At 29.1% G+C, this 27,818-nt stretch overlaps 1 protein-coding gene across 2 annotated transcripts; it reads right to left on the bottom strand.

Annotated features, from left to right (window-relative positions):
* Positions 1–923: 923 nt before the first annotated feature.
* LOC111690702 (protein sprouty) lies at positions 924–27,638 on the bottom strand. Of its 2 annotated transcripts, XM_046951226.1 has the most exons (3): positions 27,620–27,638; positions 24,348–24,473; positions 924–4,318 (listed from the first exon to the last, which is right to left on the bottom strand). In XM_046951226.1, the coding sequence occupies exon 3, from the start codon at positions 4,137–4,139 to the stop codon at positions 2,148–2,150; it is 1,992 nt and encodes a 663-aa protein (XP_046807182.1). In that variant the 5' UTR covers positions 4,140–4,318; positions 24,348–24,473; positions 27,620–27,638; the 3' UTR covers positions 924–2,147. The 2 variants fall into 2 exon arrangements, with proteins under 2 accessions (XP_046807182.1, XP_023309008.2); XM_023453240.2 differs by lacking the exon at positions 27,620–27,638 and having other exon boundaries at positions 24,348–25,708.
* Between the last annotated feature and the right edge of the window lie 180 nt (positions 27,639–27,818).

The following is a 27,818-nucleotide window of genomic DNA, read 5'->3' as shown; positions in this document are numbered from 1 at the left end:
CTTCTTGAAAAATTTTAGAAAACTGTTGGGGAAATAATGAACATGTTCTTGGTAGTGTTGTTATATTTTATATTTAATTTATAGTTATATAAATTACATTAGAAGCATGTAACGAAATAAAATGAAGTATGATCATTCCGTCAAACTTTTAATTGTTATTGATAAATATATTTCAGAAATTTTATAAGCAGTATCAAAATTCAGCTTAAGAATGAAACTAAGGCGTCAAAGTAATCACTTTTTTCTCAATAAACCAAATGTTTTGAAAATGAATCAACCTGATGCCTCAATGCAGTCAGTTTTTTCTCAATAAACCAAATGCTCTTTAAAAGTATGAAGCAGTTGCGCCAAAGTAATCATTTTTTCTTAATAAACTAAAATTATTGAACCTGATGCCTCAATGTAATCCCTTTTTTCTCAATAAACCAAATGTTTCAAAATAGTATTAGGCAAAACTATGTAAAAATATCTTCAAAGTCTGTCCATGGAATCAATTTTGTTCTTAATAAAGTCAAAAATCTTTGCTGCACAAAAATTTTTCCAAAACAAATAATTTATATGGAATTTTAATGATATTCTAAGAATCATTCAAAGATCGTTTAAAGATAATATAAGAAACACTTCGGAAAGAATCTTTCGACATTGGAATCTACGCATGCACCCAGAATCGAATAATATATCTAAACAAATTTTAGATTTGTTGTACATTTTTAAGAATATAGTCTCATCGTCCCCTGAAAACTGAAAACTAGACCTCCTTAATGTAGATAAGGTAAAATTTTGCTTTATAGTTTTTTGTACTAGAATTAAGCCAACAAGTAAAATATAAAATATAACAGCAAGAACATGAACTTAAATTTGTTTAGTTTTATTTTTATGGGTTTCTTTAAGATAATAATTTTGTTAAGGTTTTCTTTATTTTGTTTAAAATTTGTTTGTTATATTGATACGATAGAACTTGAACGTGAATGCATGTGTGATCATTTCTGTATCTATGTTGATTTGTTTATTTCCTCATTTACTATATTTGTTTGTTTGTATGTATGTATCTGTGTATGTATTTATATTTTGTTTTTAGTTTCTTTTTTAAACATTTCTAATTATTAATAATTATCTGTTTGCAGTCTTTGGTTATTATTTTTTAAAATTTATTTTATATATTTTTTCATTTAAATATTTTTTTTCTTTCATACATAAAATAGCTAATAGATAGTATCGTATAGTATGTATGTAGTACATTATACTCGTAGTATGTAATATGTTTTGTTTGTATGTATAATAATTATAATAATATTAGTTTCAGTTTAGTTTTTTTTTTGTTTTTCATTATTAATTTTTTTAATTTTAGTTTTACATTAATTTTTCTTGCTAATTTCGTACTTTTGTTTTTTCTTCTTCTTTATTAGTTTTAGTTAATTGTGTTTTTATTTTTAATTTATTTTTAATTAATATGTATTGGTATTTATCTTAATCGTTTTGTGTATGTGTTTTTATGTTTGTATGCATGTAAGTATGTATGTATTTATGTATGTATGTAAATGTTGTTGTTGGTGGTGTTGAAGTTTTAAAAAGAGAATTTGGTATTTAATTTGTATGTTTTCTACTTGGCCATTTTCAGTTAAAAACACTTATTGAAAAATGTTAACAAAATGGCAAAACATCTTCAAAATCTAAATCTAAACGGTCCATCTTATAGATACATTCCGTTAGATAGATCATTATTATTATTACTTAAGTTGTTGGTTTGTTAATACATTACAATTACAATTAGAATAATTTATTACATTATTTCTTTTATCTTCTTTTTTTTAGACGCATTAGTTATTTTGCTCATTATTATTATTTTTGAAATAATAATAATTGAAAGTTGTAGTAGCGTGAGATTTTATCTAAATACATACATTATTTTGAGTTAATTTAGTTTTGTCTTTAATTAAATTTATTTTACTTTATTATTAATTAATATATAAACATGTACATTATTTACATCATAAATGCTTTGAATTTTTAACATAATTTGTTTTTTTAACTTTTCGCACTTAAAAAAATCTTCAAAACACCACCTTTGAAATGTGTGAACTTCGGCTTACACTCCTCCAGGCACACAAATTTTACTATAGATTTTTAGCAGAATTTCAGACATTGTTCTAATACTCGGGACTGGAGTCTAGTAATCTTTTTTCTGGTGTTAGGTCGCCTTTGCGCAGGATTCTACTTGTAGTACTGCAGTCATTGTGGTGAATATGATGGTGATTACCGCTTGTTGCTGATGATTTGGTTGTGCCGTTTGTGTTGCTTTGCAGACCAGTACCATTGCTTAGAACGACAATGTTTGCGCCATTAGAGGCTGATGTAATGGGAAACATGCTGGATGTGGAACCAATTTGTTGACAGCGACAACCTCGCTTCGCAAATTTGCCATAGCATTTCTCACACATTGCCACACAACCTCGCATAGGCCAATAACACCACAGGCATGGTAGGACGAGAGATAGAGCGCCCAACCAACCCCATCTTTGAGTGCGTTTGTAGGGACCACACGAACAGGGGTTATCAACACATGGTGTGCCGGAACTATCGTCACAGTCCATGTCGTTGTCGCGGGCACAATGGTAGAAAAGCGCTTTAGCACAGCATAAACAGGATGCATAGTCTATTATGGACTCAGCACTGCAAAGACAGGTCTTGTTGCAGACCCATGTTTGGGGCAGCGGTCTTGGACTCTGACATTGTTCACAACGGCAGCGATCACAGCGTGGGCAAGTGATTGGATTGAGTGATGACGGGGCATCGCTGCTACCAATGACAATGGGTGTACCCAAAGGACTGGCTCCATTGACAGCGGAGACCATGCCCTGCGGCGTTGATATACCGGTTGCAATGCTGTGTATGTCGAGTAACTCGTCGAGAGCGGGTAGTTCCTTCGCAAACTTGCAAGCGTTGTCGGTGTTTGATAAGGCGGGTTGTTTGGTGATAGGTTGATTTATGGGCTGTATACCAGGCGTTAGAAATCCCCTCGTTTCTGGTTTCGGAGATAGCTTCTCCGTCACCGTTGCAGGTTTTGTTGACGCTTTGGGATTATGAAGTTGATGATGGGTTTGGTGATTGTGGATGTTGTGGTGGTGGTGCTGCGAATGTAAAAGACCGTCAGTGCCATCAATACCCATCGTTGCGTTCGCTGAACCAGCAGTTCCGGCAAGTCGATGTAAGTGCTGATGGTTTTGGCTCTGTTGTTGCTGCTGTTGACGAAGTTCACGCTGCGGCAACAACAGCAGGTGATGCGTCGTCGTCTGACCGTTGTCATGTTGACCGGCCGGATGTTGCATTCGTGTCGCATTCTGCAGCTGTTGGGCCGTTCGCAATGGAGTGTCCACATACTCATTGGCGAGCCGTTCGGATTCGGGTCGCGGTTGCGCCAGTGTGACGGGAGATGTTGGTACCGGTTCTGCACTATGGAAATGATTAAGGAAATTGTTATTGTTGTTATTGTTGCCACTAATAGTAAGTAGTGGTACTGCCGAACCAGCGCTTCCAGGTGTTGGCGGTGGAGGTCGACGTCTCGTAAAACTATTCGAAACTGTTACCGAAGATGAGGACGATGATGAGCTAACGTGACTGTTGTTTCGGCTTAGATTACAGGGTCTTTGTGGTAAGAAAGTTAAATGATGTATTTGATAATCGTCAAACTGTGTGGGCTGTTGGGTAACAACATCAATGTTTCCAATATGATTATTATTATAACTGACCCTATTGTATCTAATGTTGTTGGCAACTAAGGGTACCGTTGCTGGTGGACTCGTCGTTGTCGTTGGAATTGTTGACGCTGAATTCGCCACTGAAGAGGACCACAACGAGGATGTGCTATTAATACTACTTAAATGATGCGGCTGATTCAAATTATTATTTCTACTTAAATCTGATTGGTTTGTACATTGAGGTGTGTTCACTACGTTTGTTACTGCTACGCCTGCTGTTGCTGTTGCTGCTACTGATGCTGTTGCTACTGGTGTTGTCTGTGAAGTTGTTTGAGACACTGCGCTCATCATCTCCGGCTCGGGAGCTCTAGGACGATGGACTTTAGGTAACAATTTAGGGGGCCGGGGAGGCGCCAAGGGATCGCCGCCATTTCTGCGATCCATGTAGCGTTTAAGTAATTATGTTTAAAACCTCAATCCCCTCGATATCTTCTCCGGGGATCATCAGTTTTCCTCATCCTCTTAACAGAGCTTTAGAATTCGTACTCTTCAATTACTTAAGAAGATTTTGATCAATTATATAGATGTTTATTTCTTGTATCCACCAATAATTTGATCGCTTTCTGCAAAGAAAAGAATTTTAAAGAAAATGTTAATTATTTGTGTATTTATCTAAACTTTTATTTAAGTTTTAGGTTAAAATTATATTTTCATTTAATTTTGTATGATATTTTCGCACAGTGTATTTGTTTACCTAGGAATGTATTGGTCTGTGTTTCTATATGTATTGAACAAGTATTTGTTGAATGAATTTTTTCACACAAAGTGCTAAATGAGAAGAGGCATTTATTAATGAACAAAATTTAAACATTTAATTTGGCATCCAAACTACAAATAGATGTACATTCATTCATACAAATATACATATGTATGTATGAATATGTATATATATATATAGTATGTAGGTATAATACGATTTATCTGCAGTATGTATAAATGTTTGTATATTTCATTTGTTTTTATACGAATATATTTTTGTTTAATAGAAACTGTTAAAGATTATATCGTAATAAACAAAAAAAAACAGAAAGAATAAATAAAATTAAGAGAAATGAAATTAAAATTCGACAATGAGCCAGAACCACGCCAAGGTCAATAGTTTACGTACAAGTTTTCTTAATAACCATTAAATGAATTTTTATAACACATTAACTCATTATTTATGATAAACTCTACCCCTAGGCAGTCTGTATCTTCTATTAGTTATACAATTTGTATTTAACTAAATTTAACTGCTACTAGATTGTTATGTCTAGGTTTTATATTAACAATTCATTTTAATTTATAAAATCTTTGATTTCCTTTAAGTCATAATTCCCTCTGTCTATAGAGACCATTTCCGATATCACCGTAAACGTTTCGGAATACTAATTTGCTGATTTGCTTTGAAAATTTCTTGAATGTTAATTTTTTTCTTTTTGTTAAATGTGGTTGTTGACCATTTTTTTTAAATTATACCCAAATGAAGAAGTTCTCTTGGGTATTTTGTTGTTTCTCTTTTAGTGTCTATATATGTATGTTGCTGTGTGTGTGTGCTTTAGAGAGTGTGTATGTATGGCTGTAAATATGTATTTCTTTTATTTTTATTTGATTTTGAGTGCCGGATATGACGTCAATAAGTGGGCGTATATTGTGTTAATTATTTATTTTTCTTTATGTTTTTCGATTATGATGTTTTTGTTGTAGTTGTTTTTATTTTAACTAGAAATTCCAAGCATCTTTTATGTACATAGGTATGTATTTATAAGTATCTTTTTATTGCTTTACTTTAATATATATTTACAAATTTTTTTAAATAAAACTATTGTTTAATATGCACATGTTAGGTTTAAATACAAACGTACATACACACATCCTCCATGCCTATCTCTGTATAATTTTACACTTCGAAACCAAAAATAAAACATTATTGATTTCTTTTTATAAATATGTAAATTAACTTAAATCTTCTATAACATAAATTTAATATAATAGCTAGAGCTTAATAAAGGAAAGTTTACAAATTATTTTCATTTTAAAGAAGTATGACAGAAATAGGAAAACATGTATACAATTATATTACTGAAAAAGTACCACCATTTATTTAGGCTTTTTTTTTAAATGAATTGTATAAATTAAATTTTTTAACCCTGATACACATTTATACACCTCTCTTATCGCCAAAAAGCGGAAGTTTACTGTTTAGCAAGTAAACAGTTGTTTTTTTTTTGTACATATTAATTAAGACTTTGAAAAAGTGAAAAAAACACAAAAATTATTCATATATTATTAATTTCAATTGTTTACCACAATTATTTATAAAAGAAATCCTCAAAAGTAATTGTTAATATCAATATGGATTTAAAAGTTTCCGGTACCGATTTAATACGCGAAAGTGTTAGAAAGTGTTAGTGAACAATACTTAATCGAAGTTAGTTATATAGCGGCAATTGGCTTCTATGAGATCTCTTGATCCGCAACCCTAATATGTGACGAGTATGAGGCGTCTGCTCGAAACGAAATCTATGCGTTCCTAATGACTTTTCTTTAAGTATGATCTTATCCTTAATGATGTCCTTATGTTGGACCAATGTTGCTTTCAACTGTTGGGCTGCTCAAAATTAAATCTCTGAGATTCTATTTGACTTCAAAACATCAAAGTTTCATTTCGCTTGTTTTGATAGTGATCTGCTTAAATATTGTTCGTTTTAATTAATAAACAATACTCAAGCAAAATTAAATAAATAGCGGAAACTGACTTCTATTTGATTTCTTGATCTGCAGGAAATGAAATCTATGCGATCCTATTGACTTTTCTTTTAATCTGATCCTAATTAACCTTGATGATGCCATTATATTTGACAAATGTTTCTTCTTTTAACTAGATGTGATATTGATTGATCTGCTTTCGTTTGATTCTATAGTGATCTGTTCAAAACGGAATCTGAACTATTCTAATTGATTGAGACTAGAGCTACAATAAGAACTAATTTTACTACACATAACCTGAAGGCTGTTAGACGTATCCATTTACGAAAGATGTAAAATCGAAATTTATTTTTAAGAGAAGTTGTTTTGCGAATAATATGCGATACAGAACCATGATCAGTTAGTTTACTCAGTTGAATGAATGAAGCATTTCCATCTCCAATTGCAGGGAACTATGAATTTCACCAAGGAAATAACATATTGAATTGAGAATAACCCAAGTAAACAGTTATCACCTTTTTAAAAGTTATCATTTGACTTTTTGGAATCATTAGATGCCATTCTTAGAACAAATTTTGAAATGGGAAGCTAAATTTCAAAAGGAAGGCACCAACATTTCACAAAAAACTAAGTCATAACAAATAAAATCATACTCGTATTACAGCAAATACAAAACGAAATGTTAAAGGGAATAGAGGAGTAAAATAAAATATTTATCTATGTTTGTATATATACATACATATATAATTCAAACATACAATAAATATATATATTTAATATTAGTTTATGCGAGTGAGTGAGTGTAGCTGAATAAAAATGTGTGGGTATTGTTAAAGAAATGTTGAAAGAACAGATGGAATAATGTCTATTTATTTAAACAGTGTATGAATGTATGTACATATGTTTATATTTTTATGCTGCTCGTATGTGTTACTTACAACACACTATCCAGCAGTAATTTCCACTAACGTCTAACCACCTGGTACGCTCTAATTCGTTTTTCGTTAAGAAAAACGAATGGATGCTTTATAGACGAGAGTAAAAATAGTTTTAACTTTAGTAGTTCGAAGATCGGTGACAGTAAGTAGTTACGTTACTGTTTTCAAGTAATCAAAAGAGGAGACGCTTAAACAAAAGCGAAAGATTTATCCACATATATTGATTCCTTTCTAGGACTATTTATCTGATTATATTCTTCCTATCACAAGCACATGTTCGAACAGTTATTGATTAGGGATTATCCCCTCGAACTGCTGGGCATATTTAGTAGCACACACATACGCTTTCGATATATTTCAGAATGTTTTCTAGTATTTGATATATAGTAGGTCAATTTGGCAAGGGTCTCGACAACAAATCGTGCTAGTATTCAAAATCTAAATGTTTGGTGTATAGAGAAACAGATCTGAGTTATTCTAATAGAATAAGTCTTCTTCTATATCGTTTGATTTGCAACATTTATGTAACACATAATACCTGTTAAAACTAATTGCATTTCAGTTAACGCTATGTACAAAATATACGAACAAAAGTGATCGACCTTAAGAAGTGCTATAAGATATCTAGTACTATAGACACACACACATACACATTCAAAAACACATAGATTCTTACAGCTGTTAGTCGTAATCGTAAACATACATAAATGTCTGTCTGTTTGTTTGTTTGTACGATTACTTATTTTTCACTTCTTTGACTTGTATTTCTTTAGTTTTTCATTTTTTTCTGATTTTTTGTTGTTATTATTGTCGTTTCTTCAGGTAGCTGAATATAACTTATATAATAAACTTAAGTTATCGTTATACTCTCGTATATGTCTACAAACATAGTCGATTCAGAAGTTATAAAAGACTTCATTCATTTGTGATAACAAAGTTTTTATGTATTTTATGTTACGATCAAAGTTAAACTTTAACGTATTAAATCTTACAATGTTGTCAAAAATGATCAAAGAATATCTAATAACCTTTTCAACTTTAAAATTTTGTCTTGGAACATTGTCTGAAATACTTTTCTTAAAACAACGTTTCAAAACGAAAATTGTTGACATTTTCTGCATATTTTTCTGCCAACTTTGTAAGATCTGACAACCATATTATTTTATTTTGGAATATTGGATTTTGTATATTGATACATTAACATCGGAGTCGCCAAAGGTCCTATTTATTCTGGTTATAAGATTGTTTAACGTGACAGAACAAAATTATGATTCTGTGAACATTAAATATTTCCGATTAGATTTACTGATAATATTAATTTTTTAATTCAGAAAAGGAATACATTCTTTTGCACACCTGTTATAATGTCTATGTGTATGTGATGTGTAAAATGTATGAAAATGAGTAGATTGTGCGTACAAATTGTCAGGTTTATTCTTCTTAAAGCAAAATGATTGTGCTAAAGTAAAGGATAAAATCACAACAATAACAACTACATCTATAACGTTTTAGACTTAAAGAATGAAAAAAACAACAAAAACAAAAATGAAAAAAAAAGAATCATCAAGCTGTCTTTTGTTCTTTGTATCTTATGAGTGGGTACCCTAAGTATGGTACTTTGTCATTTTCCTCTTTGGCCAATATTCTTAATGAACCTCTTAAGAGTCCACATACATAATACACCCATATGTATGTATGTATGTTTGTATGTATAAATGTACGTGAGTTTCGATTTTATTAATGTGCTCTTCTACTCTTGTTCTGAGCAGTAGACGAACGACTTACTGACAAACAAACCAACAGGCAGACAAACAAACTAACAAATAAAGAGCCAGCCACTCTCCCAAATGCATAATTATATACATAAATATTTAAACAAACATCCTGCAGCAGCAAATAGAAATAAAAGAATTGTGTCAAAAAGGAAGCAATTGAAGGTAAAGCAAAGTCATTAATTAAATTTTTAAACAGACAGTGAGTGGATTTATGCAGAAAATTATAGTTCAGCAGAAGTAGTGAGAAATAAAAAGAAAAAAAATGAATATATGAAATGGATTTACTTAAATAATAGGTTACAAGTTAGCAGTTCGTCAGTAGGGAATGTCAAAGTTTAAAGGATATTTACTAAATGTGTATATTAATGTTACAAAATCCTGTGGAAATAACATTTTCCAATTTAATATTATCTATGTCCTTTAGACAATTAATAACAATGACGAAATTTTAAGTAATGACGTCAATATTGCTTTTAAGTATGAGTGTGTATGTATGTGTTTGCATAAATATCTATCTTTCCATTAACACTTAAATTCAATGACATCAATCACCATGCTAATTAGGTAAATGATTTTTCTTTTACATTTTTCTAAAATATAAAAGTATAGATAAATATGTATATTAGACTAAAAATTTTTGAGGATAATGAACAGACTTTTGCAAGTTGCTGGCAAGTTGTTGTTGGTTTTTTTGTTAAATATTATAAAATTTCACGATCCACTTTCCAGCTCTTAAGCACGAACAAGCACTTCATTTTAAAAGTGGGTATAGACGCGCCTTGTAAAACACCCACACATACATATTTACCTTACCAACAGGATATACCTAAGTTTGTTTCCATGTGTATATATATTTATAATAAAGTAAGTAGGAAGATATTTTGTTTATACATTAAAAACATCTGTGTGGGTGTTTTTTCAAAAATTTGTTTAAAGTACCTGGTAGTGTTAAGAGTATTAGACATTTTTTTTAAATTTCTTTACAGGAACAACAATAATATTAACGCACATACATTCAAACAAATTTTATAAAATGTTTTGGGAAGAAAGAAGATAATTTATGTTTGTCATTGAGTTTGTAACTTCATGAGAATTACTAGAATTTTTAGGGCCTAGGTAGCTATACAACATCTTTTAGTTATCCTTGTTTGGCCATTGTACGGATAGGTCCATTTAGATTCTATGGAGATGTCTACATCTTATTGTCATAGTTTAGAATAGAATCGATATTTCACTTTATATCATATCATTTGTTAATTAAAGTAGTAATACAGGCAACGTGTTTAAGAGATATGACGATCGCTATTGAATGCTTTAATATGGATCCTTTCGGATACTTTCGGTTTGATAAGATCGTTCTATGATCAATAATCCAAATTATAAATTGACACCAAAGTGTTTATAATATTTCAATAACATCCGTTGTCCACTTTCACTTTCAAATTCATCCGTTGTCAATATTACAGCAATTCGTTGTCGAAATCTAAATTTTATACACATACGCTATAAGCTCACTATTGGCAACAAAATTATAAACACTTTGGTGTCAATTTAATACCAGTCGTATATATTTTTCCCTCTATGTAGATGTTTTTAAGATTCTGTCAGTCAAATCACTAGAAGTTAAATAGTTCTATATTTCGATTAGCCGGCCATCTACAGACAATACCTTTTTACGATCCTCAGTCATGGTGTAGAAAAACATTAATCAAATATTTTCAGAGAATGTAAACAAGGAAGAAAACTTCCGCTCTATTTGCTTCTTAAGGCCTTTTATCAAGTATTTTCGATAAAAATGTTTAATTTTAAATCTTTAGCACTTTAGTGCTGCAAAAGTAATGAGTTTTCGATATTCTCAAGTACCTACTCAATATATGCCAAGTGTCATTTTTTATTTTTCCAAAGAAATACAATATGTTTTAGAAACTATGAAGAACGGAAATAAAAATAAAGTACTTGAGATATTCTTCTGAATTTAAATCGATTTCAATAGAATTCTATAAGATGTATTTGTTCGAAATTTCATTTTCTTTAAAGCCGTAGGCCGCTATACAGTGTAAACAATATTTGACATTGGTTTCAAGGCTAACTAAACATTTGTTGTTGCATTCTAGGTAAGCAGGACAATAGCAACAGGTGAAATTTCAGAAGCATTCTATCGGAAATATTGATCGTAATTTAATTAAGAGATTAGGCTATATAATAACGATCGCAAAGTTTGATGGTTGTTTGTCTAATAGGTTAAATTGAGGCATCTTATAACGATCACATATGTATGTATGTTGGTAGTTATTTAAGATCGCAAATTGATCTTGATTTGAATCTTAGATGTAGTAATTAAATATTTAGTTTTTTCTGTAGAGTCCAGTTTAAAAACTTTTTATTAACATTCAATTCAATTAGTTTAAAATTACTTTCTTTTTATGGAACTTATTAAATATGCTGCAGGGGTATTTTATTAATTTATTTAAAATTTTAATTAAAAATACATATAAATTTCTAAATAATAATTACGAATTCTTAAAGGGTAACTTAACTAAACAATTAAAAAAAAAACTAAAAAGTTGAAAAGAACCCAACTAACGTTTTACTGCTAAAAGATTTTATTTTATAGCTACCAAATGGTTTTTAATTGATTTTAGAAAGAAAAATATTTCATTCAGTACAAGCACCACACACACACAGAGAACAAACCGTTTAATTCAGCTCCTCACAGCAGTGTATAGTTCAAATATGGAACGGAAATGAAAACAAGCACCTGAACATTATGTCACTCAAACATGGATCAAATATGGAAACATTTATTGTTATGATCGTGAATTGACGGTCATAGAACGTGCACAGTGTTGTCAAATAGTTACAAATTTCTACAAAAAAATATATATTTAATAGAAGACAATAACAACAACAACTACACAGCTATAATACAATACAATTAAGTTTTGAAAGCAAATTATGAGTTGTAGGGTTTTGTTGTTGTTTGAATAGAACACATTTTTCTGTTCATTTCTATTCATACAGTCAGTGTGTTGTTGTTGTTGTTGCTGTTGTTGATTTAGAAGTGGAAATGGAAATTATTCATAGAAAAATTGTACATTTCTAAATGAACACGATGAATTTTATAGTATTTTATTATTGTTGTTGAATGTATGGTGTCTGAAATATTATAATTTGTTGTTGTTGTTGCTGTCAGTATGTATGTACATATATATCCACACATTTATACACAAATACTTTAACATTTTATTTTTTATATTTTATTTTCTTTTTTTTTTTTAATTTCAAACGTTTGCGATGAGTGGTGGCTGGCAATGTTTGCTTTGATTTGCTAAACGTTGTTTATGACCGGATATCCGCAACTATTTTTGTGTACAAGTATAAAAAGAAAAGACAAAAAAAAAAAATTAAAATAAAAGAAGAAATACTACTCATATGTATGTTTGCTGGTATGTAGGATTGTCTCTTAATGTACATGTGTTCCTTAAAAACGAAAGAAATAAAATATGCATGGGTTTTTGAAAATTGTGAAATACAGACATTTTTATTTATGAATTATTTTTTCCTCTTTAGTTTTTAAATTTCTTTTTAATTACTAACACCAACATACACAGACAGACAGAAATACATAAATATCTATAAGTTTGGATGAGTAAAGTGAAAATTTTGCATAAATTGCTTTAAAAAAAGAAAACGTCTGTCGACACAGTTTTATTAAAATTTGTAATTTCTTAAAAAAAATCTATATTTTTTATATTTTCATGCTAAAGGATTTCCTTAGAGGCGCAATCATAATAAATGTATATATGTACATATTGTACACATTTACATACAAGTAAATACGCCTTTTACTTAACAAAAATGATTGACAGATTACACTTGGAGAAATATACAACCAGAAGCTGGCATAATTATGTATCATCTTCTAAATAACTATAGTGTTTTTTTCAGGCTGATGAATTGACGATAATGTCAGCCTGTAGGGTATTATAAGATCTAAGTATTCGTGGCAACATAGCAATTTCTATTGACTTCTTCTGTTTTTCCTTTAAACTCATACACTGCAATTTCCCTACTAGTCAGACAGCGCAAGAACGATCTGTCAAGGGTGGTTTGCCTGTCTGACATTGCCCTAATTTGGATCCCTTCTTGTAGAGACTATTATGGAAATGACCAGGAAGATGACCCTGTCAGAACAGAATTTGCTTTTGATATCCCCTAAGCCGTTTTAGTAGCAACTGTGTTAGGCTTAATCAAAAGCAGCATTCTCAGATTCTTGCTTCAAACCAAAAGTAGCAGGGATATATCGAGAGTAATAGCAAAAATAACGGGACACTGGGTTCTAGACATTCAAGTCAGATTGGGCTCCCCTTCAATGAGTACTGTCGTAGTTACGGGAAAAGAAGAACGGTCTTTCATCTTCACTGTGAATGCCTTTAAACTGTTTTCTTGGCATTCACTTCATATCCAACCATGGCGAGATATGTAGGTTTCAACTTAATAACAAATTGACATTTCTCTAGATCTAATGCCATCTAGGGTGGTCCTGTCTAAATGAAGTCCTTTCGACTCTACTAAACTACCACGATAACCAATCAACCAACATTAAGAGAAAAAAGTAGTTTACAACAATAACTTTGAAATTAAAACACAAAATTCAACCATAATATTATTACATTAACCATATATTTAGTTTTTGCAATCATATTATATTAACAGCAAATGTTTTTTTTTATTGTTATAACAAACATATACTTGTTTGCTGTATTTATATAAATATCATTCTTTAAATGATTACTTGAACATTATATATTTGCAACAACATTAGAAATGTTTACAGTGAGCATAATATTGTTAAATTTCGTGTACACATTTTACGATGATGGCTTAAATTACATTCAATAAAACTTTTTCTTTAAGTGTAAAAAAAATATAATTTATATATAATAATATTTTTACAAGTTGTATATAAATTATGTATTTATGTATATCTATAAGTATGTTTTTAAGTATAAATATTTGTTTTTGTTTTTCTTCTATATACTTATGTATGTATTTTGTTTATTTTTGAATGCTTTCATTTTGGTAATTTGTTCTTGCTGCTGTTGTTGTGATTGCTGTTTATATTTTCCTAGTGTCGCCTCTAATTCTGCTACTAACTCATCTACATTAATACATACATACATACATACATACAACTGCCTGCCTGACTGCCTCTTAAATTTGTGTTAAAGCTTAAAATAGATCTTAGGAAATTTTTAAAATTGACAACAATTTAAATATAGATTTAAAATAAGATTTTGCAATTTTTATAAATTCAAATCACATGTTTGTGTTTGCTGATGCCAACACAAAAATCATCGTCAGCAGAGCGCATTCATAAAAACAAAAACACCATGCACGCGAATCCAAAGGCAAAATATTATAATTGTGCCCACAACAGGCAGTCAGGCAGGCAGGCATGCATACAAACGGTTGGTCATACGTACATATAGACAGATAAACAGATATTGAGTCTGTCCGTTATACCAAAAATTCATTTATAGCCTACACACCGAGTACTATGTAAAACAGAAAAATAATAATTTCTTATTTTTTTCTATTTGTTTATTTTGTTTTAATGACCGACTAGAACCAATAAATAAAAGCAGCCACATTTTACATTACAATATTGAAAGTTCTCTTGATCTCTTTCTTTTTGGTCTATACAGTGAAAGTATAGAGACACTTTGTAAATTCAAAGATAATTGTAATGTTATATTTTCCATTTTCTGTTCTATTTGTTTTATTAAAGAACATCCGCTATTCTAGAATGTATTTCCCTTTTAAAAGTTTTCTGCTATTTTAGTAAAATAACCTAATTTTAACCCTTTTACGTTCAAAAATTTTTCCATGTTTGCAAAGTATTTAGTCCTGTTTGTTTTTATTGTAATACAGTTATAAATTTATCGTCCAGAATTACGGGGACTATAAGCTCTTTAATTTTCTAATTAAATTAGTTTTGTTAAGAAGGGATCAAAAGCACTGCTAACCAATTAAGGATCTTTTGCGCAGTCTATTGGTTTAAGTTCGTAAATGGTGGCAACTCACTCCTTGTATATATTAGATCAGAAGAAATACAAGTCGACCGATATCTTACATCTAGCTCTTTTAAATATTCAGAAATTTAAGTTATCTGGATGTAAAACACATGAAGACAGTCAATCCAGTGATCGCCATAATGATTTAGGTTCATATATGAAGGAAACTGACACATTGTATGTACTAGATCAGAAGAAATATGTATATGTAGGAAGCTATCGGGCCAGATAGTGATAAAGCGGAACTTATGTTAAACTCCCAACGCATTGGGCTCTAATTTCAACAAAAGCCTGACTATTACAATTCATTTAGTTTTGTTGAATAAATATATCCAGCAGTTTTGGAAGACAGGGCAGAACTGCCAATGTTTAGAACCCAAAAATAACTAACAGAAAACTTATGTTTTAACATGTGTTTTATTTTAGGAATTAAGTGTATCTATATTCCTATTTATCTATCTATCTATCTATCTATCTATCTATCTATCTATCTATCTATCTATCTATCTATCTATCTATCTATCTATCTATCTATCTATCTACCTATCTATCTATCTATCTATCTATCTATCTATCTATCTATCTATCTATCTATCTATCTATCTATCTATCTATCTATCTATCTATCTATCTATCTATCTATCTATCTATCTATCTATCTATCTATCTATCTATCTATCTATCTATCTATCTATCTATCTATCTATCTATCTATCTATCTATCTATCTATCTATCTATCTATCTATATATCTATCTCATTACAATTAAACTGTTCGCTTCATTTTTTAAATGAAATGGCTACTCTCTAGGTTACTTGGGGATAGTAAAGTGACACTTTTGCTTACAAAAGGGGCAACTAAAATGACAACTGTCTTCATTCTCGCCTACTAAGAGAACATACCTGACGAAAGACGAACTAGAGCAAAACAAGTGCTTCGATCATTGCGGAAATGGCTAATATTTTCGAATGCATTGACCCTTTGATGAAATGATGGTTAATGAATAAAAAATTTTGGTAATAGCTCATATATACATAAAATAATATGAGTAACTATGTATGTGTATTTGTATATTTGTTTTATTGTATATGTAGGTATTTATTTAAGTTTCTTTATGTTTTATTTTTGTTTTTATTGTTGCTTAAATTACAAATCAAGTTGTTATTACACTTTTAGTTGCTTATTTTTTTCTTCTTGAATTTGTTGTATTTGGTTTTGTTTTTGTGATTTTGTTGGTTGTCAATGGCGGTTGGTGGTGGTGTTGTTGTTGTTGTTATTATTATTATAGTCGTTGTTGTCAAACCGGTTTATTGTAATAATGATTGTTTTACTACACACACTCTATGTTCTACAATAACAACAAAAAAATATTGTATATAAAAAAAACAACTACAAAAAGTAAACTTTCAATCCATCTTACAAATGAAAAAAGGTGTGTGAGTGTGTGTGTTGGAAAATATAAAAAGAAAAACAAACTTGGTTCAAATGAAGTTTTTTTTGTTTTATTCGTAAACTTATGGTTTCTTACAATTTAAACCAAGTTTATCTATATAACAAATGTATGATTGAAATTGTGTATCTAGAACAAAAACAACAAAAACAAATCTAAACATTATTATCTATCTTTTATTGTACTTTATTTGTATAATAAAGTTTCTAAAATGTTAAAAGTTTATTTAATACATATATTATTGTAAAAGAAAACAACAATAACAAACTCTTTGTAGTAAAAAAAGAAAAAACTAAATTTAATAATCAAAATTGTTTATAGATACACAGATTTGTGACGTAGTAAGTTGAATTGAATACAAAAAAAACGTGTTCATTGTTAAGTTTGTAAATCGTATACATATGACTGACTGACTGCAATTATTACAGGCAAGTCCAACGACTTGTTTAACAAAAAAAAAAAAAAAAAAAAAAAACACTTATCACATGCATTTCAACATTTTCAATTCTTTATATTTGTAAATTGTTGTTGTTGGTAATCGAAATATAATAAAATATTATTAATGTTTCTGTGTGTGTGTAATTTCAACACCTGTGCTTAATGAAGAGTGTTTTTTTGATAACAGCAACTAACTTTTTACTCTGCAAATCTATTAAAAATTTTCCAAATTACAGATGTTTGAAATGTGAGGTTTTTTTTTAAAAGATTTCGGAACTTATATACTTTATAAATGATTACGAAGATTTTGTTCGAAACTTGTTTAAGAATTCAAAACTATATCGCTTTTTTGAGATTTCACTCAAATCAGAAATTTTCTCAAAAAATGTTATATTTTACTAAAAGTTGAATAATGAAGTACACTGAGGGAAAAACCGATAGAAAAGTACCGAAATTGATATGATCTGTTGTTAAAAGTGAGCTAACCACGAGGGTTCTATAAGTAGACTTTTCGACTTTTTTCATTTAATTAAAAGTCGACTTTTAGGCTTTAAGACTTTAAGTATTTTATAAATAGTCGATTTTTCCGACTTTTCAACTTTTTATGACTTATCGACTTTTTTCGTCTTTCCGACTTTTATTAACAAAGTCGATTTTTCGACTTTTCGACAAAAAGTCGATTGTTCGATTTTTCAAAAGTCGATTTATAGAACCCTACTTACAACGTTTGTTAACATTTAGCCAATTGGTGTTAATAAATTTTAAATAACATTCAGTTACTTTGACAACCACAGTTTTAATTTTGAGAACGCATCATTGTCATTTCAACATCGCAGTGTTATCATTTCGACAAAGCAAAGTTCAGTGTTGCCACTTAGGTAAAACATTAATATATCCTTATTTTAGCCATTACAATACAATTACAAAGTTATTTTACCGAGCAGGGTGACGGTTACCATAAGCCCTTTGTAGTGTAGTACACCAGAGTTCCTGCTGGGAATGAAATCCACAACTCCCATATTGACAGGCAAGTACATTACCATCTAGCCTACCGGGTCATCCAACCCATTATTATATTTTGCTGATTTGATAACATCTTGTATATTTTATATTTTAGTTATTTCATTTGAGAACTATCCGTACATACAATGACAACGGATGTAGTCAATGTTTGTTCCGCAAAAATAGAGTTTTTCACAAAAGAATGAGATTTTCCTCTATAAATACCATTTTGGATTAAGGATACTATTGAATACAAGTATAAATATAAACTTTAAATTCGAAATATTTATTACAAAGCTTTAAAAGTAATTAAAGTTCAAAGGTCAAAGAAAGAGTTTTTTCTTAACAAATAAAAATGTTCGAAAGCAATTTTACGATCCTAAAAACTAATACAAGATTTAAAGGTTATAAGTTTAAGAAATGAAATATACTGGGTTTTTAAAAAATGTTTAAAGGTCAAAGGTCATATGAAAGATTTTTTGGCAAAAGCATTATATAAGTTATGTTATTTGCTAAGTATCCACTAAAGATCGTATCATTTAAGGGAGTGAAACTTCTCTAATAAACAATAACTTCCGACTACAATTTCCAATTGGGTATTTTCATAAATATATGTAAATAAGAATGTCGATAGCCCTATAAATATTTATAATGTTTAGAAAATATATATAATTTTTTGCACGAGTTTTTTTTTGCATATTTATGTATGTACCCTACAAAAAATGAGACTTAATAAAAATAAAATAATAAAAATAAGTGAAAACTGTCAATGTAAGCAAAAAAATTAAGTGGAATAATCAAAAGGCCAGTGAGCAAAAATATCAACAAACATATGACATAAAATTAAAGTAAAATTAAAAAAAAAAAATAAAACAAACTGAGAACACAACAACAACAATTGCAAAAAAATGCAATTATCTCTAATTTACTGAATGAATTCAAAATAAAAACACAGATACTAATACACACACACATGCATACAAATATGCATTGCAAAATAAATATTCTCACACAGTGATAAAAGCAGACATAGATTTTTTTCTTATGTGAGAGAGATATTTTTGTTGTTGCTTTAAATACAATAATAATATTAGAAATAATAAAGAAAAACATTTTTGTATCAAGAACAAAAATAATAATAAAATAAAATTCAATGCGAATACAATTGCACAAACTGCATGTGACACGTTATGAGTTTTTTTTTTTTTTTGTTCTATTTTGAAAATTTTGCGATTTTATGACAAAATCTATATTTATGCATAAATTGCAAAATATTAATATTTTATTAGAAATTAAAATGTTTGTTTGTTGTTAAAATCTTTTAAATCAATAATATACAATTAAAAAAAAATATTTCAAAATTCAAATTTACTTTTAACAATATCAAACTAAGTGAATTTGTAAATTCAACAAAATTACGAAAAATTTTAAAAGTCTACTAAATAGAATTACAACTCATACAAAACAGAAACTATTTTTAGCATTCTTATTGAAAATTTCTGCTATTTTTACCAACAGAAAGATGTCATTTTACCGTCTCCACCTCCTCAAATTTATGCACAAAAATATCTTAAAATGTATCTCTCGTGTGTGTGTGTGTTGCACTCTACTGCTCTTACATGTACATACAAATGTAGGCAAATAACCCAGAAGTTTTTTTATGTTTTTAAGTCAATATATCTCTTCATAGTGTCCAACTATTGATATATTCATTTGCATGGTAATCTGCCGTTTAAAGCAGTGAACGGCAAAGAGTACTCTTTTCCTTTAACGCAGACATAGGCCTGCTTAAGTGTCTTTAAGTAAAGTAGTGTCTCTTTAGTGTCTTTAAGTAAGTGGAAGAACAAGTCATTTATCATGTTAATATTCCTAAGTTTTCTAAAGATTAGACTTTAAAACAGTTCTTGCTTTCCACTAGCTTAGTAAGTAGTTATATAACCCCTCAAAAGTAATCTATTAAAGAGCCTATTGATCCTTTTTAAATTTGTTATATTGTAATCTCTAAATGATCAATTTACTTTCTTTTAATGTAAACATATATTAATCACACAGTTAATGATGTAACATTTATATTTCCAAAAGTACACTGCGAACTGCCGGGTTTTTACTTTTACAGTTGCATTTTTAGTCTGAACATACAACAGACTCTTACTAAAGGCAATACAAATAAATATATGTATGTATATATATTGCTTCTTTTTCATTAAATATTATGAATATGTAATTTCAAATGCATTTTGTAGACAAATTTTCGTATTCGAAATATATTAAGGCGTTTATATAAACATAATTACAATGTTTCAAAAAATGTCTTCTTTACTTTAAATGTCGTTAGTTTTATAAATCATGCAAACGGGCCATGATATTGTGGACCTCCTTTAATGAAAAACATACAAGAATCCTTATAAACCGAAGAAGATGGGATATATCGAGAGTGATAGGATCGTATCCTTCAATCGCTGTTGCAAATACAGACAAAAATTAAATATGTCCTGCTTTTTCCACTAAAAATAACCGTTTTCTTGGTAGTTGCTTTATATCTAACCTTGGCAAGATATCTGGATCTATGCTTAATGATATCCTATGATTTCTAACTGCTACAAGATGGATCTAATAATATGCAATACTACATCAGACAAGTGATTTGGTCCGATCAAAACGGAGTCTAGGTAAACATGCATATCGTCTTGGGTTATCCTTTAATGAACACTGTCGCTGTTGCAAAGACAGGAAAAAGAAAAAATACCCTGAACCCATTTTCATGGCAGTTACTTTATATCTAAACTTCTCAGCGCTACAGGCTGAATCCAATACTATGCAATACTACATCTGACAAGTGAAGTGGTCCGGTTAAAACGGAGTCTATTCAACTCTAATTGACCGTACGTAGCGCGTAGGGAACTTTCAGGTTAACCAATCAACCAAAAAATCATTTAAATGATATCATAAATACTTATGCTATGTTCACACATATAAAATATTTATTGTTGCTTTACATTTTACAGGAGTTTAGTAGTTGTTAGTGATCGCGAATCATATAATAATGTTAATCTAAATTTAGAACTTTAAATCTATGACATCTTAAAGTAACAAATCCATAAACAAATTTGTTATCATATCAATTTTATTAAAAATATTGTTAGTGTGAACATAGACTGAACAAGATCAGCCGGTTGGTTATAAACTTCAGTATAGAAAACTTTAGTGTAAAAATGTATATCAATTGTAATAAAAATGTTCTATATTTTAATTTTATTTATAAAATTTTCTTTTTTTTTTGATAAAAATGAAAAACCATTTCACTTGCAACAACAAAGTAAATCAAAAATCATTAACAATCTACGCAAACAGCATTTTTTTCTTATTTCTAAAATAAAAATGTCATAAAACAAAATAGCAATTGCAAAATGAAAAGCAACGAAAGAATTTAAGAGTAAATATACGAATTTTATAATAAACAAATGTTTTTACGTAGTATGAAAAATAATAAGAAAATGAAAAGAAATGCCACAGCTAAATGAAATATGTTTTAAATTCATAATAAATCTAATGTTTATTACGATAGATATATAAATGATGATGCTAATGTAAAAAAAAACTGATTGCAATAATGAATATTGTCGTCATAGATTTTAGTATAAAATTTTAAATTTTCTTTTAGTTTTAAAGGATTTGTAGCAGGAATAGATAGCTTTACATTTTTTATATTAATTAAAGTGAACGTGTTTCTTACTTCCTGCATCATTTCTCTAGAACATACCTTTCTCATTAACAATTTATTTAAAAGTTAATACGTAAGAAATACATATATACATATATTGACAGATAGCAAATTTTACATAAGTAGTTGCCGACATTAAATACTTGGGACATTTTCAAGAAAAACGTCATTTAATTGATGTCACAATAGCATTTAAATTTTGCATTTTACATTAGACTCTTCATATAGTATGAATACATTTTAAAATGGTTATTTCTCTTTCTCTCTCTCCTATGTTGCAGAACAAAAAAAATCGAACTTTGTTTAACGATCACAAATGTTTAATTGATCTTATAAGCAGTTAATAAGAGCAAATGGTGTCAATTAATATTTGCATTACTGATCTTGTATTGTGATCTTTTCAAAATATGTAAATTTTAGCAAATTTTTTTTCGAAATGCATAATAGATCATTATTTAAAATTTAATAGTTAGGGGACTCGTCACTCTTAATTTGTTTTCTATTTAAATCTTTAAAATGTGATATGAAAAGATTCGAAGTAATTTTGTTTTATCTAAAATATTTCCCAAAATCTGTTCAGGAGCCTAAGAAGGAGTATATTGACTTCCTTAGATATTCTTTATTTAAGTGAAGAGATTCCTTGCTTTTACATATACGCTCTCTGCTTGCTGTAGTGTCTTTAAGTAATGCAGAGAGAGAGTGTAATAAACAGGAAATGTTAATCATTACTTTAACAAGTCTAAGTAATTAGGATTACTTCCAGAATCGGTAATGACTTTAATCTAATTCATTCCTAAATATCAGACAACGGCCAACTGACTCTGGTATCATAAGATATCGAACAGAGATATCCTATACTCTACCGACATTCAAGATGCAATTGCGTTCCTGACAGGTGTATGCTCTACATCATAACTAGACCAGGAATGCCGGTCTACTCGTACGCGTTAGGGTACGAGGACACGGAGACTCTACAAAAAATTGTACCGCTAACGAAAATGGGTTCACAGCTGTCCGATTAGGACATAGACCTTTAATGTGGTACTCCACTAGGATTATGTAAAAGACTCAAAGATAACATGTTCTGCAAACTCTCTCAGACAAGATGGATAAATGATCCAACATGTTTTCAAACAAAGAAGATATGACAAAAGCTCGATAAGTAGCGTACGGACCAAATTTGATAACCAGGCAATGAGATTTAGATTAGCTTACAATGACTACTGTAGAAGCTGTCAAAATGAGGAAGAAAAGGAATCAGTGGGCCATATTTTTTGTCACTGTCCTAATATAGGGAACATTCGACTCCGATATCTGGGACATCAATTTCTGGAGGACACCTCAGAGTTATTTGAGATTAGAATATATAACCTAAATACTATTAAGGGCCATTAAACCCTGAAATGTGTTCCTAATCTCAGCTAGTGGTTAAATTAGAAATAGGTTGTTCCTATATAGACCTTTATTGTATAGAAATTTTCTTATTCTCCAACTGCAGGTGAATGACCTCTAAGTACTTCATTAATAACATAACGACTAAATATTTTTGAAAAAAAGAAGAATTTATTTAATGGCTTTAACTAGAGAACTCCTTCGATTACAGATTATATAGAACTATATGGATCTTTTAAGAATAAACAAATTTTTCGAAATTGTGAAAATGAGGATTAGAACATATTTTTAACTTTTGATTCATTATGATATTTCTAAGTAATTCGATAGGAATCAGACGAAATAAAGTTTATGAAATAATTGAATAATTGAAGCTCTAAAATAATCAAATTAAACAAAATTTTCGAGGTCAAAGGTCATAAAATTCTGCAACTTTATACCAATGCTCATTGATAAAATATTCAAAAAGAAATTTTATGGAGTAAAAAGATCAAGTCGAATATACTAGAGTTTGCAATTTAGAATTCAAATTAAAAATTTTTGACTTGATCTGGAAAATTGAGTCTTAAATATTCCACTTACAAAGAAAGTCTGTAAAATTGCAGAGCTGTAATTGAGGTGACCGGAAATGCCTTTTTTATAAAAAAATAGTTAGTTTCTTTTCAAACAGTATCTTTTACTGTTATTGCTTTCTTTTTTCATGGTCACTCCTAATACTTTTTAATAAATGTTATGCATGTAAATGCTCATATTTTAAATTTATGAAATATTTATGTAGTTGATTGTATATATCCCCCTAATTAGAAACTTCCCGTTTAACGTGACTAGTAAAATTATTGTACAACAACGTTGTTGTTGTTGGTGTTTTTTTTTCGTGAAACCAACCAAATTGTTGATAAAAATTACACTGGTACTAAAAAAAATATAGTCTCCCTCTTTGCATTCTTAAAAAAAGACAAAATTTTACAGGAAATAAATTTATATAAATATTTTTTTAAATCAAGAGTTTTAAGGGTCTTGAAATGATACCAATAATAAAATTTGAAATACCTTAACTCAAGGGTCTTGAGATAATAATAATACTATATAGTTTAATATGATTTCAACTTACATTGTTTTTAAAAAGCAATCCAATATAATTAACATAAAAATTCGTTCGATGCCGTTTTTAGAAGATTAATTTTGGTTTTAAAATAATCCTTAATTCTTTTATTGTTGTTATTGCTGTGTTTGTGGTCTGTTGTTGTATGTATTTAAAAATTTTGAATAGTTAGTTTCAATAGATTCCACAATGATTTAAATCGAATCAAATCAAATTGAATCGTAGTCAAAGAAGTAGAGAGAAAAAAAAAAAGAAAATTAATGATGATGTTGTTGTTGTTGTTTTTGTTGTTGATTCACATAAATAGTAAAAATCATTTAAATCTTTTAGTATTTAACTTGTTGTAATAATCCACAAACACACACACATACACACAAAATCCAGACAGGAAATGACAGATGGTTGAATATGCCGCTGCTGGTTGTTGTTGTTGTTGTTGTTGCTGTAGCTGTTGTTTTTATTTTTGTTGGTTTCTTATTTAAGATTCATATACAACTATCTAAATAGCAGATATGTACATATGTATGTATGTAAAGAAAACTTACATTTCATACATTCAAACAAACAAACATAGATACGTTTTTTTTAAGTATTTTCTTTTCTTTTACTATTAGATGTTTTTGTTGTTGTATGTATTATTTATAAATGTATGTTTTTATAATGTTTATTTGTTGTTGCTGTTGTTGTTTGTGTATATCTATGAGTAAGAAGTATGTATGAAGAAATAATTTATGTTTTTCGTTTTCTTGGATTTATAATTTTTAAAACACACAGTTGCACTTCTTCAAAAAAAAAATTGTAAATAATTATTTCTTTTTTTATAATTCTTATAAAATTGTAATATAAATTGCAAAATTTAAAGTGATTTTGTTTAAATTATTTGTTTTTTTAACATACTACTACATATTTATGATAATGAGACAGTGTTGTTATTGTTATTGTTGGTGATTTTGTGAATTATTTTTTTTCTCTTCTATCTTTCTTTAATTCATTCATAAATTATTTTCAATTATACATTTATATAAACACAACATCGGTGACGACGATGACGACGACTACGACGATGATGATGATGTTGATGATGAAGAAGACGACAACAACGACGACGACGAAGAAGAGTTTGAAAACAACAACGATGATGTTGAAGATTTTGTTTTAGACATACATTTATTATAGCTACGTTTTGTATTTGTAGTTGTATTTATTGTATTGGTATATGTAGACGTGTATACACTTAATTCACACAATTTCATTTTATTTTATTTGAATTATTTTCTTCCTCTTCTCTTTTTATTTATATTTCTTTTTGATAATACTTTTTTTTAATAAATTTTTGAAAAAAAATTTTTTTTTGTTTAATTGAAATTTTTATTTATTTTCCTTTTTGTATTTAGCAAAAGATTTAAAAAAAGATTTGTTTTATTTTTTTATGTTGTTGTTATTTTTATATATTTAGGCACTAAATAAATACTTTTCGATTATTTTATTATAATTTTTTGTTTAAATTTCGTTTAACAACTTTAAAACTGAATGAGTCGTTGCTTAAAAATGGAATCGTCGGATCGTTAAAGTAATTAGGATTTATGTATATTTTATAAATAAATTACATTTAAAAGAAAATAAGGCCTAAACGTGTGGTCACTTTTTGTTGTTGCTGTTAGTTAGTTAGTTTAAAACGTTTTTTTTTTTTTTTTTTTGTTTTTTGGCTAACGTACAGAGGCGGATATATACTCGATTATTATATGAACACGCACACTCATTCGGTATTTCTTTCTTTATAATTTTATTTATTTGTTTGATTTTTTTTCTTTCTTGTGTAGTTGTTTTTTTATTTTGTTAGTCAGCCCCGCGACGGATCGATCGATGGTACGAGACAGTTTGTTAGAAACGCTTTCAAGCGAAATAAATCCAAGTGGTTGTGTATCGCGCACTGTCTACCTCGAACTAATGTCTGTCGAGGTGGTTTGTTGCATGCGTGCCACTCTCACGCTAGTCACGGTGCCTTAAAGTAGAATTTAGTAGTCAAATTGGGCGAGGAAAGAGAGTTAAAAGTGAGAGAGAGAGAGTAATAGCACACACACACCATTACACAAGTGAGTAATTTTTAAAAGTGTTCGGGAGCGTGTGAGCATTAGTTAGGGATCTTTACGTTTAACATAATAAGATAAATTCGCCGTTAATTGTATTTTCCTGCTTTTGTTTGTAGGTGCGCGTGTGTGTGTGTGTTTGTGCGAGAGAGAATTTATAATTTTGCTGAAGTGTTAGTAAAAGAGAGCGATAAGCTAAAAGATCATGTATTTTCTTTTTTAAATTCGTTTTTATTTATGGTTTATTTGTAAGATATTCAATTATTTGTTTGTCTGTTCTCTATATTTTTTCGCCGTGTTCATCGATGACGTTGGTCTTTTCCCCATTTTTTTAATTTGCTTCTTTTTTCAATTAAATAAAATATTTAAACAAATACTCCAACCCCTTTTTTTAACATTTACTTGATTGAAAACTTACTCATTACTGTTGTTTTCTTTAAAAAAATTTTAAATTATTTATTAATAATTTTAATTGTTTTTGCTAATATTTCTTCTTTTGGTTTTATTTTTATTATTAGAAATTTTTAATTATTTTATTTCTATATTCACATATTTAGTTATTTTCAAATTTATTCACACTTTTTAAATTCATTCAGTTTTTTTTAGTTTCTTCGTTTCTTTCATTCTAAAATTTTTTTATTCAAGTTTTTTTTTTCTTAGTCGTTTATTTATTCTATACGAATGCGGCGAGGCGAATACATCGACGACGAATGCGAAAATAACAAAGACAGCAACTACTAATTCATTTGCGAAAAAAATTTTCAATGAATGAATTTTAACGTCGTTCTTTCTGCACACAGTTCGATAAGGTCGTTCTTATGTACGTGTCTGCTGATTGTCAACTTTTATTGTTGTTGCTGTTTTTGTTACAATCTTAATGTAGTTGCTGTTGTTTGTTTTCCGATTTTTCCAATGTTCTTTAGATGTTTTGTTGTTGTAATTGAAATTTAAAGAGCACGAACCGTCCTCACTTAAAGACTTTTGAGAAAATTTTAATAGGAAATCCAAAAAGGTAAAAATGTGACAAAAGTATCTTTGTATCTATGGATATATGTATGTAGATACGTTTGTTTGTTTCTATATCGGTATTATATGTATGTTTGAATGTATGCATGTAGAGTGTGTTCGCGTGCGTGTGTATGTTTGTGTATCTGTGTTATAAGAATATTGTGAATAAAAAAACACCAAACGTACGTTTATACGCACTTTTTTGTACTCCGTCCGCTTTGGAGGAAATATGAAAAACGACTGATTCGCACACATACTTGCGCTCTCCATAAACTAAATCAGCTCTGAGCGAATGAGTATCTATCGGTATGAATGACTCTTGTTTAGATTTATGTATATGTGTCTGCGGATGTAAAATAAAGTGAATCAAAAAAAAAAAATATAT

This window comes from Lucilia cuprina, chromosome 5 (genome assembly GCF_022045245.1).
Source record: "Lucilia cuprina isolate Lc7/37 chromosome 5, ASM2204524v1, whole genome shotgun sequence".
NCBI lineage: Eukaryota > Metazoa > Arthropoda > Insecta > Diptera > Calliphoridae > Lucilia > Lucilia cuprina.
Note: the sequence above shows the minus strand (reverse complement) of the source record. Positions and strands in the feature narration are given on the sequence as shown.